The sequence below is a fragment of the Nyctereutes procyonoides genome, unplaced genomic scaffold (assembly GCF_905146905.1).
Source record: "Nyctereutes procyonoides isolate TBG_1078 unplaced genomic scaffold, NYPRO_anot_genome, whole genome shotgun sequence".
Classification (NCBI taxonomy): Eukaryota; Metazoa; Chordata; class Mammalia; order Carnivora; family Canidae; genus Nyctereutes; species Nyctereutes procyonoides.
This window is the reverse complement of record NW_026575142.1, coordinates 39,569,093-39,587,766: the sequence shown is the minus strand read 5'-3', so window position 1 is coordinate 39,587,766 and position 18,674 is coordinate 39,569,093. Positions and strand designations below refer to the sequence as shown.

General features: G+C 47.4%; 1 protein-coding gene across 1 annotated transcript in view; it reads left to right on the top strand.

The window, feature by feature from the left end:
• The window catches only part of ADAMTS16 (ADAM metallopeptidase with thrombospondin type 1 motif 16), a 153,119-nt gene that overhangs the window by 101,845 nt on the left and 32,600 nt on the right, over nucleotides 1–18,674 (top strand). The window contains exon 18 of the mRNA XM_055307756.1: nucleotides 5,459–5,585. Within this exon, the coding sequence (XP_055163731.1) occupies nucleotides 5,459–5,585 (127 nt within the window). The remainder of the gene's footprint in view (nucleotides 1–5,458; nucleotides 5,586–18,674) is intronic.

The window sequence follows — 18,674 nt, the reverse complement described above, 5'->3', positions numbered from 1 at the left end:
AACCCTGTCCCCCAAATCAGCTCTTGGATTTTCCACTTTGTAACATAGTTGCTTCTTCAAGTTTTTGTCTGTAATCAAATACACTGGAATCTCTCCATTTTCTAATACACTGACTTCTGTTTCAAGCTATAGCAGTTGTTTTACTTCCTTGAGCTATGCTCTTCTTCTCATTTCTTTGTTCCATATTACATTCATTGATTTCCATTCTTATGTATGGGTGTAAGTATTTCAGACCATGAATGGTCCTCTGAGTATTACTTTTAGCCGCATTCCACAAATTCTGTTTTATACCATGTTCACCATTGTTACTTTCTTAGATGAATTCTTTCAGACCTACTATCAACCCTTCTGTTATGTCCTATTTCTATTAATTGCTAAAAATCTCAAGGCAATGCTTCATATTCACCCTTTATTTTCCTAGCCCTAAATGGTCTTCCTTATCTGCTGATGTCCGAAGTGTGTGTTCCCCATGTGTGCAGGCATTTTAGTTGCCTTGACGACTGGGGGTGAGTGCTCCTGGCATTCAGTGGGTGGGATCCAAGGACCTTGTAGGAAGTCTTGCAATCTGTGGGGCTGTGCTTCACAACAAACAATGTGGTTGTTCCACAAGCCCGTGGTGCCACACCAAGGAAGAGGAACAGTCTCCAAAGTCACCACAGAGTCAGAACCTGCACATGTGTCAGACAAATTCCCATGTTCCTTTGGGTGATATATATATATATATCGTTTAATACATTGTTCCTAAAGAATGAATAGCTTCAGATTTCCCTCCTACCCAGTTAACAGGTAAAAGCCTGGAACTTGGCTGACACTGAGGCACTCAGGAGAGAAGCCAGACAAATAAAAAAGAAAACAACCACTTTAATAAAGTAAACTTCTTTTGCTATTTAAAGCAAAACCAAATTTCGTATTTACTTCATCAAGAGCCTGTGACTTGCTCAGAACCCCCAGCGACCGATAAGGCCAGATTGTTTGTTGGGACCTGAGCAGAAGGGGTGGATTTCACACGTCCTTAATTTCAAAACAGGAAACCAAACAGAAGTCATTATTTATAGAATCACACCTCCTAAAAAGTCATATGAATTTGGTTAAAGAATTTTTAAAAATGGACTTTTAAATTCTCTTCACATAAGTGAAGAGAAAAAATCAGTTTTCCTTCTCTTTTCATTAGGGTGAACAAACTTAGCAATTTTAGGACATTGTACTATTGCTCAATAGGATGCCATATAAATTGGATCATTGTGATAAACTGGCTTAATTTAGGGAATCCCCAAGCTTCTTTGCAGAACATCTTAAACAGACATCTGTTTCTTTTTTTCTAATCTTATAGTCTCTTATTCCCTGTTAGCAGGTGGAAAAGCAGGTTCATAGAACATGGATTCAGATTTCATGTCTGTATTGATACATTGATGAGTCACCAAAACCGTGCCCAGCTCATGTGTTGCCTAAGTAATGTAAAGAGAAAGGACTATACTCTTACAACTTTGATGACTTTTTGGCTAGCAATTAGTTGCCCCCTATTAACTTGTCTGAGCTTAGAAGTTCCTGAATGTAATGAAATTAGCCAGTGGCTTAAAAATTCTTTGGTAAGTGAGAAGACAAACTGACCCACGCATGCTACAGGGATTAGGGGGATTACAGGAATTACGGGGATTATGCAGACAGGCAGCATAATATTCTCTGCCCTCCAGAAATATGCTCCAGGGGATGACACATATGTCTTCAGGAACCCTGTCCGCAGACTCACCACGTATGGTGCCCAGAGACTTTGAGAGGGAAAGGGGTGTCCCTATTCAGGTTTGCCAGGACAGATGAGCACCAACCACTGCTAGCCTCATCTGAACTCTATTTACAACACTTCTGACACCGAGTGTGTGGCCTTTGTAGCACCAACAGCCACCGATTACCCAGTGGCCAAGGGGATGTCTACAGTTCAATTCTGATACAAACTACCTGGAGTTACTCAGATTTTACAGGTTTAAGGGCTCCGTCACAGAAGATTGTTACCAATTAAAACACCAGTCACAAGGACTGGGTGCCCAACGTACCCACATTTCTTTCTTTCTTTCTTTCTTTCTTTCTTTCATTCTTCTTTCTTTCTTTCTTCTTTCTTTCTTTCTTTCTTTCTTTCTTTCTTTTTCTTTCTTTCTTTCTTTCTTTCTTCTTTCTTTCTTTCTTTCTTTCTTTCTTTCTTCTTTCTTTCTTTCTTTCTTTCTTTCACACAGAGAGAGAGGTGGAGACCCAGGCAGAGGAAGAAGCAGGCTCCCTGAGGGGAGCCTGATGCAGGACTCAATCCCAGGACCCCGGGATCATGACCTGAGCCGAAGGCAGACCCTCAACCACTGAGCCACCCAGGCATCCCCGTACCCACATTTCTGTCTGACGTGACTATAAATTAGGGGTTCTTGCAATCCCTCCCTTTCAGGTTTGATAATCTGTTAGAGCAGCTCACAGAACCTAGGAAGGCACAGGACTTGTGGGTGCCAAGGGAAAGGAATGAAGAGCCAGAAGAAGAGGAGGTACATGGTGAGGCTGCTCGAAGGGCCCCTGGCATGGAATCTTCTGTCCCTGTGGAGCTGGGGTTTCCCACCCTCTCAGCACAGAGATCTGCTCACTAACCCAGAAGCTCTCCGGATGGTTTAGGGTTCCTACAGAGATTTGTAACCTAGTCCTGATCGATGAAATCATTGCCTTTTGGTGATGAACTGGATCTCCCCCCTTTTCCATCCCTGGAGGGCAGGGGTGTGGCTGAAAAATCCTAATCCTTTATTCTTCTCTGGATCTTTCTGGAGTCCAGCCCCATCCTGAGCTCCCCAGGGCCCCAGCCTCCAGCCACCTCTTAGCCTACTAAAGACACTCTGACAGCTCCTGTGATTTCCAGGGTTTTAAGAGCTGTTAGCCAGAAACTTGGGACAAAGACCACAAACACTGACGTTTTGCTCCGTCACATGGGTGTAGCCCGAGACCTAAAAGTCCTGGCCGCAGATTTTGCCCAGAGCAGGGGTTCTCAGTGTGTGGTCCTTGTGCCTGCAGCCCCAGCAGCCCCTGGACATTGGGCAGAAATGTAATCCTCAGGCCCCACCCCAGACCTGCTGAATCCGAGACCCTGGAGGTAGGCACGGCATCCTGCATGTTAACCAACAGGACAGCTCTGAAGCCCGCTCCAGACCAAGAGCCATTGACCAGAGGGGATTCAGATGGGTTTTTGGGCTTCATTTAAAGGGATGAGAAGGAATCTGCTAGGTATGCAGAGGTGAAGGCAGGGAGGACAAGACAGCCTGTGGACCAGCTGCGGAATCAGAGGAGCAGGGAGGTCAGCACAGAGGGACACAGCGGGGCTGGAAGGGCAGGGCTGGGAAGACTCAAGTTTAAAGCAAAATGGGACACTTGGGCGGCTCAGTGGTTGAGCATCTGTCATCGGCTCAGGCCGTGATCCAGGAGACCTTGGATCAAGTCCCAAATTGGGAGTCCCACATCAGGCTCCCCACAGGGAGTCTGCTTCTCCCTCTGCCTGTGTCTCTGCCTCTCTCTCTGTGCCTCTCGTGGATAAATAAATAAAATCTTAAAAAAAAAAAAAAAAAAGAAAGAAAAGTAAAAGTCAACTCCCTAGAGAATGTAGCTTTCCTCATTTAAGGCATTGACTTGTCTTATTCCTTCTGACCAAGCTTACCCAAACTGTCAAATGTATGTTTTAGAGACTTTTAGTTTTCCTTGAGTAAAGAGGGATGTCTTCACATGGACGCTCATGTTAGAGATGGTTATGCCGGCATCTACAACCTGCTGCTTTCTCCTCTGAAGATGTGTCTTTCGTCTGTTCCTGGCTCTGAATACCTGCCTGGCGCGGGAATCCAGATGTGTACAGGAGGGGGTGCTGAGTTGTGCCAGGGCTTTGGCTATACACAATGGGGGCAGAGGGGCCACATGAGCCCCACATCTCCCCTGCTCCTTTCAGCAATGCAATCATTTTCCTATCTTAGTATATTTTAATTATCTTCATTTTAAAACAATGCCAGTTGGGTTCTTTCTTTAGTCTTCTCTACACTGGATGAACTCTTTAACATCATCCTTCAGACTGTGTATCTAGTCAAAGTCCCTTTTGTGGTAAAATATACATGATAGAACACTTGCCATGTAACCATCTTTGAGTGTATAGTTCAGGGCACTTTCAGTCTGTTCACACTGTTGTACAAACATCCCCACTGTCATCTCCAGATCTTGTTCATCTTCCCAGACGGGAATCCTGTGCCCAAGGAACAGTGACTCCCCATCCCCCTCCTCCGAACCCCTGGCAAACCAACATCCAACCTTCTGCCTGACTTTGACTGTTCTAGGAAGAATAGTACCTTTTTTTGGGTAAATTTAATGAATTGAAATACTGAACAAATTTGGGCAGAGTTGTGAAGCTGTAAATAACACTGGGGATGTGCATGGGGGCTGAGGATGGATCCAGCTTTCATTTCAACCATTTCCACTGACCTCATTCGATAGGACACCTAAGTCATTATTGTGAAATGCCTCCAGTCAGGTTACAACCGTGGCAAAATTTACCTCTGAATTCTCTGGTGACAAACTGCTTTATGTATTTTTGTCTGTATTTGTTTCTGACTTGTTATCAATTATTGTGACTTCTCATGAGGAAACACAAATCGGGTGTATTGTGTTTCTTTTAAGAAATGGGCAGTGCTCCCAACTCCAGAAACAATAGGAAGGAACTCTGTGTCATCAAACATACACTGGCACCACTTATAAGACACATGTTGACTTTAAAGATGCGAAGGTGTAGGAGAGAAGTACGCAAATCCTAGAATTGATGAAATTCCCTGATAAAAGACATGAAGACAGGTCAGAAAAGGACTAGTATGTTAGTAGTTGGCCAATGGGTCATTAGCATAAAGACATGCCAATATGGTAAATGCTTTTTATTTATTTTTTATTTTTTTTATTTTTTACCCTCAAATGTTTTCTTTTTTTTGTGCATAACACATTTTAAATTTTTATTTAAATTCAATTAATTAACATATAATGTTTTATTGGTTACAGAGGTAGAGTTTAGTGATTCATCAGTCTTTTTTTTATGTATTAAGTCTCTATGTGAATTTATTTTATTTTTTTATTGGAGTTCAATTTGCCAACATATAGCATAACACCCAGTGCTTATCCCCTCAAGTGCCCCCCTCAGTGCCCATCACCCAGTCATCCCATCCCCCTGCCCACCTCCCCTTCCACTACTCCTTGTTCATTTCCCAGAGTTAGGTGTCTCTCATGTTTTGTCTCCCTCACTGATATTTTCACTCATTTTCTCTCCTTTCCTCTTTAATCCCTTTCACTATTTTTTATATTCCCCAAATGAATGAGACCATATAATGTTTTTTAAAAAGAGATTTCATTTGCTCTTTACCTGCCTCCCCCACGGGGTACATTTCTGAGTCTTTATTGTACGTTGCACCCTTCCCTGCAGGGCAGATGACCACAAGGGCTGGCTGCTTCCGAGACCTGCGGTTTCAAGTCAACACATCATTCTGTAATCCCAGCACCCGACCCGTCCCGGGGGTGGTGTCCTGCAAAGTATCTGCCTGTCCTCCCAGGTAAGAGCTGCCACGTTCAGCCAGATAGGTTCACAGTTGTGCGACTATATACTTAGTGAGTCTTGGGAGCTCCGGAGTGTGGAGGATGGAAGTGCTGATTGTTGTCATGTAATCCGGAACAGGAAGAGGCAAGAGTAACGGAACCTGCTGAACAGGTATGTTTGGGGGAGGTAGTCTGGACTATCTTGTGAATGTAAGTGGAAGCTCTCCTAACGGCATCCTCTTTGCTCAATTTTTCCTTTAATTCCTCCAGGCTGGCAGGAGTGAGAACGTACTGTGCAGACAGTAATGTTTTCTCCCTCAGCCCCCACTTCATTTCACTCTGGTTTATTTGCCCCCTGAATGAAACGGGTGGGAAGGCTCCATTCACAAGCTGCCTGGTGGGTCAGGGAGCATGGATCGCTGTAGCACATGAATGCACACGCACGCACATCCTTGCTCACTCCTGTGACAACGAGAAAGCCGGGGCTGTGGCATCCTGCTCTGCCCGAGGCACTGCTGCCCCCATAGTTCTCAGGACAGCACAGGTGCCCTGAGTCGGTGGGCTGGGCAGGACCCCGAGGAGGTGGCCATGGTCCGGCCCTGCTCCCAGCTGTGACACCCCAGGCATGCCAGTCACCTCTCTGGTGCTGATGGCTTCATCTTCACAATGGACACATCCCAGAAGGACTGTGAAAATCACCTGAGTAACATGCCTATGGAATCAAAATCTAAACTCCAACTGCACTGCAATAGACAGGCAGTGCACTGAAAACAGCACAGGGTAAACTCACACTGCTTGATTTTAAAGATCCACAGTGGCTGCCACACTGATTCCAGGTTTGCTGAAATGTGCCTCAGGGGCATGACGCTTTTCCCAGAGACAATAACACACAGGAGGGAGAGGGGTCCCATTGCTCCCTTGGTCTCTGAGCTGTTGGGTCCCTGGTCACTGGCCCAGGATAGAGACAGAGGCTACTTTTCAGCATCTGAGAGGTGGGGACCTTTCCTTCTACCACGATGAGGAGGGTCCTCCCTGGGAACATCCTGTCCTCCTGTCTCCCTGTTCCCTCGGGGGCTGGGGACCCACCACTCCGCAGAGAGCCACCTGCCCAGCCCCAGCCTGAGCTCCTCAGCCACCAGCCCCACGGCCTGCCATGGAGAGACATGCTACTCAAAACTGACTGAAGGACTTTAGTGCTGGAGCCCCATGACCCACCATGTGTCAGGCACCCACCTGGGATCCTCCCTGGGGCTACACAGGTGTTTGGAATGACCACACGCCTTGGTACCCACTTCATAGCCCTCCGTGGTCAATCTGCTGGCTCATGCACCCTGTGGGTGGTACTGAGCTGGACATCGGGCACTCAGGGCACCAAAGGTTTGCTCTGGACCCAAACGACATGCCAAGTGCACAAAGTCCCAGATAGTTGAGGAAATGAAACCTGTGGTTGGCAGAGGGAGGCTGGTGGCAGTGTGGCACCCCGATCATCCTGTCCGAAGGAAACAGGTGGCCGCGCAGCATGTGCTGAGTTCTTGCAGGGTCGCCAACCTGGTGCACCCCACAACAGCCAGTTAGCTGTGCTGCAGGGAAGCCTCCCTCCCCAAGACTAAGATAAGTGTGTGTGTGTCCCGTGTGGGTGCAGAGGACCCAGCCTTAGTGAAGGTGGATCCATTCAAGTTCCAGATAATTGGAAACGTTTAGTGTTTCCATGGCATCACCCCGGATGTCCTATGAGTGGCTCACCCCGCTGCAGGCCACCCTGACCAGTGAGGCTCCTCTGGAGGGGATGCAGAGAACACACCCTACCCAAAACTAAGTCACCAGCTCCCTGTTGTGACTTTAAGCATCACCTAGGTCAGATGTGAGCTGCCGGTGGGAACCCCAGACTAGGCCTCTCTGTGCCTGCAACCCACGCCGGGCTCAGGCCAGGCAGCAGGAGAGGCCAGAACCACAGGCGGGAGCAGGGGGTGCTCTCCCAAGAGGGCCGCAGCCCCACCCCCTGGGGGCTCCCCCACCCCCTCTCCACTCCCTCCTGGTAGGCTCACCCAGACTCTTCTTTTAAGAAACCTTAGGTGGGGTATTCAAGAGGACACCTGGTTGCTGCATGTTCGGGGTCGCACCCGATGGCATGCCACGTCTCTGTTGTCTCATCCTGTCCTACCTGTGTCAACACGTCACTTTCCAGGAGGTGCCCCTCCACGTCTGTTTTCTCCTTGTCTTTGTTAGCAGAACCCCAGTAGGTACATGCACTCACACGTGCACACTCACATGCACTCACATGCACATATGTGTGTGCACACACACACAGACACTCTTCCACTCTCACGTGGAAGCCCAACTAGATGATCGCTATCCCCTCCCAGCTCACCCCCTGGGCTGCGGGAAGCGAGCGGCAGTGAGGCAGGTGCCTTCCGTGGGCGCCCCACAAAGGCGCTGTTTCCTCCTCTTCCTCTCACGCTCCGTGGGCTGCAGCAGGGCTGGCATCACTGCCCCGGCCCCAGCCCTGGGGCAAGGCCACCTCTCAGCCTGTGGCGTTACGGATGGAGGGCGTCAGATTCCCCGGTGACCTCCTGAAGCAGAGCTGCCCTCACCTGGCCCCCGCCTGCCTACCAGCTCGGGCTTCCAGGAAAGGGCATCTAGTCTCCTGTGTTTGAGCCTTGGCTGCACGGCCTCTGCCAGTGTGTCGAAGCCCCTCGCCTAACTCCGGGGCGCCTCCTGTGCAACCTGGGTCCAAGCCACCCCCTGCGGGCCACCACCACCCCTTGTCATTGCCATTCTCCAGTCCCGGACCTGCACTCCCTTCTGTCTCACCGGGGCGGTTGCCTCTCCACCCCTCACTGTCCAGGACGCCCTGGCCTGTCCCTAGCCCAGAGTCCAGGGATGGCACTGTAACCCTCATCCCACCGGCCCGCCCAGCTGTCTTGCCCAGCTCTTCCTCCATTATCCTACCCTAAGACCACCCTGGCGACACCCACGCTTGTCTGTGGGGCTCAGGAGCGATACGTCCTGCCAAGGAATTGAAAGCCCACGTTCTCAGTTGAAAAGTATGGCCACTCTCTGATGTGGCCACCTACCCAGGCTGGCAGGCTATCCCACCACCCTGTCCTGCTCGCCTGCTCCCTCCCAGGGTTCCGTGTCACCTCCAGTGTCCTCCAGAATTCCTCCTCCTCCCCATCCACTCTCTCAACCCACAACCTCAGACCTCAGAGACAAGAATCAGGTAAGGACCACCTCTGCTGCTACAGCCCACCTGTGAATCCCCCGCTCTCTCCGGCCTCCTTCACGGTGAGCCAACAGTCTCATTTCTTCCCGAAAAGTCCTCATAGGTTATGTCTCTGACTCTGCTTTCCCTTCATGCTTATTGATTCCTTCCAAGAAACATTTTTAAATGGATGTTGGATTTTCCTTATTCACTCTTGTAAACACACACCTATTTGAGAGTCACTCATTTTCCCTGCAAGTCATCTTTGGGGACCCTTACTTTTCTCACTGGGCCTCCTTTGCGTCCCTGTGGTTTGTGTTTCTGGTGTTGAGGAATCTATGGTTAAAACATCTCTACGTTCTTTGATGTGTTCTAAACTTACTCAGGTAAAATTGTATAAGTAAATTCCATTGGGAGCTTTGTGTGCTGAAAGAAAAGGCACAGTTGAGAGTGAAGGGGACTAGTCTGGGGGAAGTTGGCTCTGATGTGGGAACAGCATTGTAGAGAAATAGTGAGGACACCCCCCCCAAGTTCCTCCAAGAAGCATCCAGAGCCCCCCATCCATCTGGCTGTCTGATTTATGTCTAATGTCTTGGAGTACTTGTATTCTTCTCGGAAGGAGAAAGCTTTTGGACACAGTCCTAAGTTTGCTGCAAACCTAAGGCCATGCTTTCCTGCTGGGAGATCCCTAACGAGATTCTCGATACCTCCCCAGCAGAGAGCAGAGGCCTGATGACGCGTGAGACTGCAGGTCTGTACTGAACAGGTGGCCCCAGCCTCTGGCCCCAACTCTGTGCATCAGAGTCCTTTAGATGGAGTGGCCTGGGTTGGCCAGGGTTACGGGAATGATCGAGAGCAAGGGTGGTGTGAGCTTGGCAACTTGTTTAAAGGTGTGGACTGTGCAGCCAGTGACCTGGTTCAGATCGCCTTGTGTGTCCAACTTGTGTGTAATTGGGGTGAGAGAGAACAAGTCTTTGTTGAGGGAATCCACATAAAATGCAGGCACTCTGGGCACAGCACATGTGCTAAGCACTCGACAACTCTTGGCTGTTTTTATTTGTGGTGTAAAAGGAGAAACAAATTCACATCCGTTATTTATTTAGTCTGCAAAACAAGACTATGACAAAATGCCGAAGAATGAGCTTATATTACATATATTAATCCTTATGGATTATTTTATTTGAACAATTGAGCTGGGAAAATCGATCTTAATTCAAAAAGTTGTTTTATTTTCCTCTGTGATGTAAGTAAGATGCATTTCTCTCTTGCCCAGAATGCTGGCAGTTTTTTGTTTCTGACCAAATGGGCTGAAAAGACAAGTTTTCATTTTTCTGATCATGAAGGTGTGTGTGCACCTTTCTTATTTAGACTCTGTCTGCTGTGAGGGTCAGGAGCCATGTCCCAGCCGCGGGCGGTCTGTCCTGGTGTCCCAGTGGTGGTATGAAGCTGCAGCAGATGCGCAGAGGGACCCAAGCGCTGAGCCACCAGGCTGGCTCCGGGGACTGAATGCCAGATGCAATTGGTGTGGTTTGGTGTTTTGGTTCCGCTTCAGGGAGGGTTCCAGAAGGATCCGGGAGCGCAGTCTTTAAAACAGTCTTTAAAACATCTGAATCCACAGCATTCCCATCTTTTTTTTTTTTTAAGATTTTATTTATTTATTCATGAGAGACACAGAGAGAGGCAGAGACACAGGCAGAGGGAGAAGCAGGCTCCATGCAGGGAGCCGGATGTGGGATTCGATCCCGGGACTCCAGGATCACTGGGCCGAAGGTGGCGCTAAACCGCTGAGCCACCCAGGTGCCCCAGCCTTCTCCTCTTTAACTGAAATGAAAATGAAACCCTGCCGCACCGATTGCAATGCTAAGCTCCCTGCGAGCATCCGGACCTTGGCCGCCTGGCTCCCCCAGCTTGTCCATCTCTCCTGGGGGCGATGCGGTGGGGGTCCGGGGGTGAAGAACCTCAGGAGGAAGATGATCTTAAAATGTCAGGGAGGCTCTGGCTATAGAAGCAGTTCCCAGCTGCTCTTCCAGGCTTCTCCTCGGCCCAGAACACACGGCCCGGGTGCGCCCAGGGCCCCGCCACCTCTGTCTTCATCTGAGAGTCACTCTGGCTCTCCTATCACCTGCCTTTGAAACACGAACCATGAATCACACAGATACTTCTTTCCCTTGTATTTCTCAGTTTATCTAAACAGAGTGGCTCCTCGTGTCCTTTATCTTAACTACTGTCTGGGTTTGGATGTGTGAACACCTAAGAGCGTGACTTCCTGGACAGTGGAGGGATGGTGCAAGAGGAAATACTTTCCAGATGGGAAACAGGTCCTTTCTTCCCTCTGCCCCATTGTCCTGCGAATGCAGAGTAAGTGTTCAGGTCAAATAGATGGTGGTCAAATATACTTTGTTTTCTTGTTTTAGAAAGTCACGTGAAGGCAGCCCGACCCTGTAATCCTCTCCACCAGGCAGGGTATTTCTGCCCACACTCTGGTGACAAACCCATTAGCAGAATCTTTTGCTTTCACCCCAAGTGCCCGAGTCAGTGACTGCGTGCATTTGGTTGCACACTGTGGAAATGCAAGATAATGTTGAGCAGGATAACTTTATTACTGATATTCTCCTGAAGCAACATTTTCAGTGACAGGAGAGGGGCAGTGATGTTGTCTTTTAGCTCCTTTAGATACAAGCCGTAGAGACGTTGGTCGTGCATGGGTTGCCAGGGAATGAAAAGAGCCCTCGTCACTGAGGTGATTCCCACATATGAAAGGGGTTAACGCCTGGGAATGCCAAAGAAGTGAGCATTTTAGTTCTTCCGATTATCTGAGTGAGAATAAACGAGCAGCAGAACGGGCATATGACCTGCAGTAGGGTCCCCACGCGCTTTCATTCTCTGCCCTTCCAACTTGAAATTCCTAACAGCCTTTCATCTTGCACTGGTTTCCAAAAATTATGCAGCCGGCCCTGCCCAGCAGCCAGCCCCGCTTCTGCTTCAACAGTGTCATCTAGAATAGGGCTGAGAAGGTGAATCCAAGGTGACTTCAAATCACAGATGTCTCCTGTGACACAATGGGACATGTAGGGGTGGAGGCGACTCGGTGCCGATCTCTTCTGGACTTTCCCCTTCCCTGATGGGATGCACGCCAATGAGGCTGAGCAGAAGGACCATCACTGGTCCACAGTCTGTTGAGATGCTTCCCCGTCCTCATCATCTGGCCGTGGCCCAGCTCCATCGGGGAGCCTGATGGTGTGGCTCATGCCCCGACACGGAGGACCCTGCTCTTATCCCTGTGTCTTGTCCTGCTCCCAGCACCCTCAGGGAGAAGGCATCCAACCTGCTCCATTTGATCAGGGAAACCAAAAGTGTCCAGAATTGGCACTGTCCTTAGAGGGATGTTTGGCTAAAGCATGAGGTCGCCAGTGAGCATCATGATCACATCATCTTCATGTGACAGAATCTTAGTATAGGAGATGATGTCTTGGGACACCTGGGTGGCTCAGCAGTTGAGCATCTGCCTTCGGCTCAGGTCATGATCCTGGGGTCCTGGGATCGAGTCATGCATCAGCCTCCCCGCAGGGAGCCTGCTTCTCCCTCTGCCTGTGTCTCTGCCTCTCTCTGTGTGTCTCTCATGAATAAATACATAAAATCTTCAAAAACAAAAAAAGAGATGGTAATGTCTTATAGCATCCCCTGGGGAAAGATGTCACTTGACACCAAAACAATGAATTTCAAATGCATTCAAGGGGCGCCTGGCTGGCTCAGTGGGTAGAGCATGTGGGTCTTGATCTCAAGGTTGTGGGCTCAAGGCCTAGGTTGGGTGTAGACATTACTTAAAACTAAAATCTTTAAAATGCATTCAAGCTGGTACAGATATTTGTTAGAATGCATCCCCAAGGAAAGTCAGGTTATAAATATGGACAAATGGAATTTGTCATAGGCAAGGCTGATTTAATTTACTTCCTCAGTCACTTAAATATTAATGTAGAAATCATGGCAGTGGGAATATAAAAATAACCAGCTTTCTAGATTTGAATTTGTCATTTGACACCTAAGAATCTGCCTTTGATAGTAGTTCTGTAAAATATTTTGTGTTTTAGGGTTCTTTGCTTGTGTTTGCTTTATTTGTTTTAGTTTGGGGTTTGTGTGTGTGTGTGTGTATTGTTGTCGTTGTATATTTCTGTACATATCTACTTATTTACCCATATGAAAAAAAGACAGAAAGTCACCTTGGGAATACTTTATTTTTTCAGGGAACTTAACTGGTTTTATACATTAAATAATACCTAATTTTTCATAATATTTTTATTATTTTGGTTTCCAGGCCTTAGTATGACTGACTCTAGAATTCACCAAATCCCCCCATCATGTTCAACATCCTTGTCCCCTAAATAACATACACTATGATATATGCTCCAAATATTTTGGAATAAAAATTTAAAAATAACTTCTACACCAGTGGTAGATAGACATAGATGATTGTTGGATGGATGAAGATATATGACAGGTAGAAAGAATAGATCTTACTACAAATCTTTACCTACAGCTATATATTCACTTTACATATGCTAATCAGTGCTTCTGAAAATATTTGAAAACTGGAAGCTTCACTCAGAATCACATTTTGTGGGGGAAGAACTATAGGATACTGATTTTAGGTATGATTAGGTACCACTGCTTTACTCTCAAACCTGTGAATTATTTAGAATTATTGCAGTTTAATATTTCCAGATTTATGGAGCTTTGTGGTAATTTTTTTGTTATTTCAGATGTTCTGACATCAAGATCAAAGAAAGAGTTAAAATTATATCATTTTTTGCATTTTCGAGACTTCCTTTATGACTTGAACATGGGAGTGTTTATAACTGTTTCCTGTGGGAACGGAGGAATGTGTGCTCTGTGTTGGAGCAGGGTTATTTATATGGCAATTAGATCACGATCTTTATTTATCTATTCAAATATATTCTGACTTTTTGTCTATCTCGTATATCTGTTTCTGAGAGAAATATTTTAAAATCTCACTTTATAGTTGCTTATTTTTCAATTTCTCCTGCTACTTTTATTTCATCATTAATATTAAAGTTCTACATTGTGTTGGTAGCATTACAGCTTCCACATGAATTGTTCTCTGTTGCTAAATGAGGACCATCTTCACCCCTAATATTGATTGTTTTCCAACTTAAGCTGTTTGTTTCTGAAAGCTCACAGTGTGACCCTTGCTTCCATGTCCTTAGTTCTGGTGTGCCTGACATTTCTTTATTCTCTGTGTTTTTAAATGTTAGCATTATTAGGCTTCTCTGCATCTTGACTGAATCATCGTTTCTCTTGGATTTGATTTTTATCAAATCAATAATATATTTCCCGGGGTGCCTGGGTGGCTCAGTCCGTTAAGCATCTGCTTTGGCTCAAGTCATGATCTCAGGGTCCTGGGATCGAGTCCCATGTCAAGGTCCCTGCTCAGCGGGCAGCCTGCTTCTCCCTCTGCCCTCTCCCTGGTTATGTGTATGTTCACACATGTGCACACATTCTCTCCCTCAAAGAAATAAATAAAATTTTAAAAAAAGAATATATGTTCTCACACACACATAATCTGCTTTTATGAGCTGTGACTCTACTGATTGCTTATGAATTTGTAGGATTGTGTTTATTCCCTTTTATTTCCACTATTTGCAGAAGCTCTGTATTCTCCTTTTCTTCACACCGTGTGCTTCTGATAAAATAAAACCTGATAAAACCACTTCTGATAAAACCACTAGTGGTCTATTTTATTTATTTTTATCAGAAGACCACTGTGTAAATGAGTATGACTTAAAAAACACCCAGGCTTACTCACATGTGATTATCATAAAGCCCTTAGAAATATAGAAAAAGCTAAGTGAACAGTGGCAGAGCTTAAAGTGAGTACATCTTCTCACAGATGGATGGTGTAGTATTTTAGAGCGCTCTGATATGTCTTTGGAGAGTGTTAGGAATCCCTGGGTCTGGAGACAGACTGAAAGGACACACCCCCAGTGTGGGATCTCAAGAAGCAGGGCCCCAGGCTCAGGGAAGGCTTCCCCGACAACAGCACCGCAGGCCATTTGCACCAGAGTGAGGTCAGCTGGCAGGGGGGAACCTCAGAGACATGACCAGCACCACTGGCCCTAGAAAGGCAACACTTCCCCTCCCCAGAAAGGCCTCTAGCCTAAGTTTGTTTTTTCTTGCCAGAAAACAAAACACAATAAACAATAATTAAAAAAAAAAAAACGAAGAAGAAAACTGCTCCTTTAACCCTGTGTTCATTAAGAATAGATGTTTTAATGCCACTTATGTTTTGGAAATACAGAGGTCTCATTTTAAAGAGTGTCGCCTCTGTGGAGAGAACATTGCCCAAATTTGGGGATCATGTGAATAATGCTTTCATTCTGATACTTTCATATGTGGTGACCTGAAATTATTAAGATGTCACTTATTTAGACTTTGTGACTTTCTAAAGCTAAGTTGGACTGATATGTACCTTTATACTGTCTCCAAGCATGAGGTTCACTGATGTCATTAAAAAGAACAAGCGGGTGGCCGTGGGAGGGCTAGCATTTGCACGCTATCACAGGAAAAAGTCACATCTCTTCACTACTCACAGCAGGGCTTAGTTTGAGAGACCATATGTACTGCAACATCTATTCAGTTATTTGCCAGACCTTTGAGTAATGACCTAGCATGTGCCACCATTCTAGATGGTTTGCAACTGGGCCCTGACCCACAGAACTCAGCGGGCCAGCCATCAACAGGCACAGATATGGACCTGTGCATTTGCAGATGTGCACGCTAATCCGGAGAGTGGCAGATCCAGGAAGGGGTGTTTACTTCCCCTAGAGGTTTGAAGTAGACTGCTCTGAGCTCTTAGGTTGCGTTGTGTGAGTGCTCTAGCCAAGACAAGCAGCAAGTGCAAAGGCCCTGAGGCAGAGGGAGACTGGATGTTGGCAGAGAGCTGGGAGGCCTTGGTGGCCTTGGTCAAAGGGAGCCAGAGGCCATGACCAGAGGGGAGTAGCAGGTAGATCCAAGTGTGCACGGCCTTGGAGGCCAGGCTGGGGAGTTTGCATTCCATTCCTTCCTTGAGTGTTGATAAAACTTGGGAAGATTTTGAGCATTGGTACCATACGATCCAGTTCCAGGGGCCCTGGGGACAAAGGTGAGAGAGAAGTGGGGAACAGAGGGACAGATGAGAAAGCAGAGCTGTGGGTCCCGGCACCTCTTTTGAGAAGTCTTGCTGCCGAGAACAGCAGAGGGGCAGGGCTGCAGCAGTAAGTGACCTTGAAGCCCATGGAGGGTTCCCAGCCTTTATTCAAATTTTCATGTCAGAGCTGCCCGTGAGTGCTTGGAGATGATGGGCCAGGAGGATGGAGAGAGCGGACGTGGCGGTCCACGTGAGTGACCCTGTGAGGGTCACTCTGTGCACACAGAGGGACATGGCTTGAGAGGTGGTGGCCCACGTTCAGGAAGTTCTGTACTCATTGTGTTTGGTTTTGCAGTGAAAGGGACTCAGTCATTGGAGCATGAGGGGAAGTGCAGGCAGAGAAGGAGAATGTTAGGTGGGGCAGTGACCCCACCAGGGACATGCACCTCTGGGCACCCGGCCAAGGGCCCTAAATTGAGCGTAGCACCCTGGTCATGGATGCAGACATGATGGGCAGAGTTGGCTTACCCAGAATACAAGAAAATTAACAAAACAGGTTATCATTCATCCCATTTCAGTGATTCACCAGTAGAAATACATCTCTCCCAGGTGCTGCCCGGCACTTCAGAGGGCCTGTTGTGTGGTTGCATATGCGCTCTGCATGTACAACTAGCATTTTCAGCTGCCAATTGGTGATCAATGAATGAGGGAGAAAGGCCAGCTCAGTCCTAGAAAGGGGGCCGTCCTGGTCCCTCTGTTCCCCAGCTGACTTTGGTTTTGGTATCATGTGACGGTGCTGTTTTTGTCTAGTGTCTAAAGATGTGCCTTTTTTTTCCCACCAAACATGAGCACCTAGTGCTTGGCTTGCGGCTCAGTCCCCAAAGCAGGAGTGCCCTGCTTCTGGAAGCCACTCACCTGGTGTCCCGGGGGCTTCCAGTATCTAGGCACCATGGTGTTTTCTAGAAGCTCCTGGGATCATGTAGCTCCACCCTGCATGACATCTCTTAGGCCCGCTTCTGTACTGAATAACTTGAAATAAATGCACTCCCAGGACCATTGGATGAGGGCATACTTGGTCAGTGTTACAAGCCAAACCATCCTAAGAGCCGGATTTTGAGAGACATAACTTTAAAGGCAACAGAACCAGGGGTTGTTCAGTGCACTGACACTTGAGGAGCCATTTGGCATTTCGGGCTGGCCTTGTTTCCCGTGGTGTGTTTTCCAGAGGAGAACTGCCAAGGGAGGAGCGGTTTCGGTTGAGAGTGGGTCGTTTAAAGCTCTTCTGTAGGCACCACCTTGAGGGAGATGCGGGTTCGCAGACCCATCTCCCGTGCAGCCTCCGCAGAGTGCGTGTCCGCACCCAAAGGGCAGCACAGCTCATGTCGCCCCGTGTCCTTTCACAGTAGCCCGTGCCCAAGCCGGCCACAGGGCTCTACACGTCAGTCCTGGCAAAATCACGTGTTCACCCAATGATGCAGCTCAAGAAATCGAAACCATGTGACTTAGCAAAAATCGAACAGGAAAGAAAAAGGCCCTTCGCGCCGCTAGCAACCCATCTGCTTGCAATGAATTTCTTCCCAGAAGATGGTTGAATGATTTACGCTCTGAGTTTCGGTGTGTCTGTAAATCATTGCATCCTATTTAACAAGACCCAGTGACCAACCTCATTAGAGTGTGGTGTTTTAAGGCAGTGTTTGGAGCTGACGAGAAAATTTGCAAACTGCGCTGTTGGTGAGTTTGGGGCATTTCATGTGATTACCCTGAAATGATGCTCAGGGATCAGGGCCACTGTTTTCATGTTGAAAGGGGTTGACAAGTGTCCAGCCTGGTTCCTGGTATTTGACGTGATACGACATTGTCATAAAACAGGTTTTTAAAAGGAAGACACTCTTAAGACTGACTCCTTAAAAAAAGAAGTCTGAGAGGTCCAAGGCCATAGCATTAGACAAAACTCCTGGAAGTTCCCTTCAAGGGAAGCATGCTGTGTCTCCGACTTTCTCAGACTCTGAAGGCAGCATGAGTGGGAAGACAGGGAGGGGACTCACCCATTATTTCCCCACTAAGGGTGAGCACACACATCTGCAGTGGAGGGAGGGGAATAGTGGAAGGGTGGGGTGGCCCTTCCTTTTCTGCATCATGCTGTAGATCTTGTAACAGCTGCATTGCTCAGGCACCCCAGAAATTCTGTGCCCTGGACCCCTGCAATTGCTCAGCTGGACACCTGTCTCCATAGCAACCACTGCAGAGGATGGGCTTCTGGCTTATTGAGCCTTCAGAGGGTTCTGTAAGGTTTTAGATTTTAAAAAGTTATTTTTCCCACCAGAATCCCATTTAGCCTCCCCACCCCACTCCACTGCCACCATCATAAGAAAGAATGTCACGGAAAAAGAAAGAAAAGAAAAAGAAATCATAGGCATTACAGGGCAAGGAAAATTAGCCAATGAGTCCAGTGAGCTCCTGTAACCTTGAAAGAGCCTTAGCTGACAGGGAGACGAGTGGTGCCTCTGTGGCTCAGTGGGTTGAGCGTCCAACTCTTGATTTCAGCTCAGGTTGCGATCTGAGGGTCCTGGGTTGGAGCCCCACATCAGGCTCCACACTCAGCGGGGAGTCTGCTTGAGATTCTCTCTCCCTCTGTGCCTCCCCCTGCTTGTGCTCTCTTCCTTTCTCTAAAATATATAAATAAAATATTTTTTTAAAAATTTACAAAAGAGGGAAACCAAGCTGCAGTTGATCAGTACATATTGGGGTGCCCAATGGGTTGCA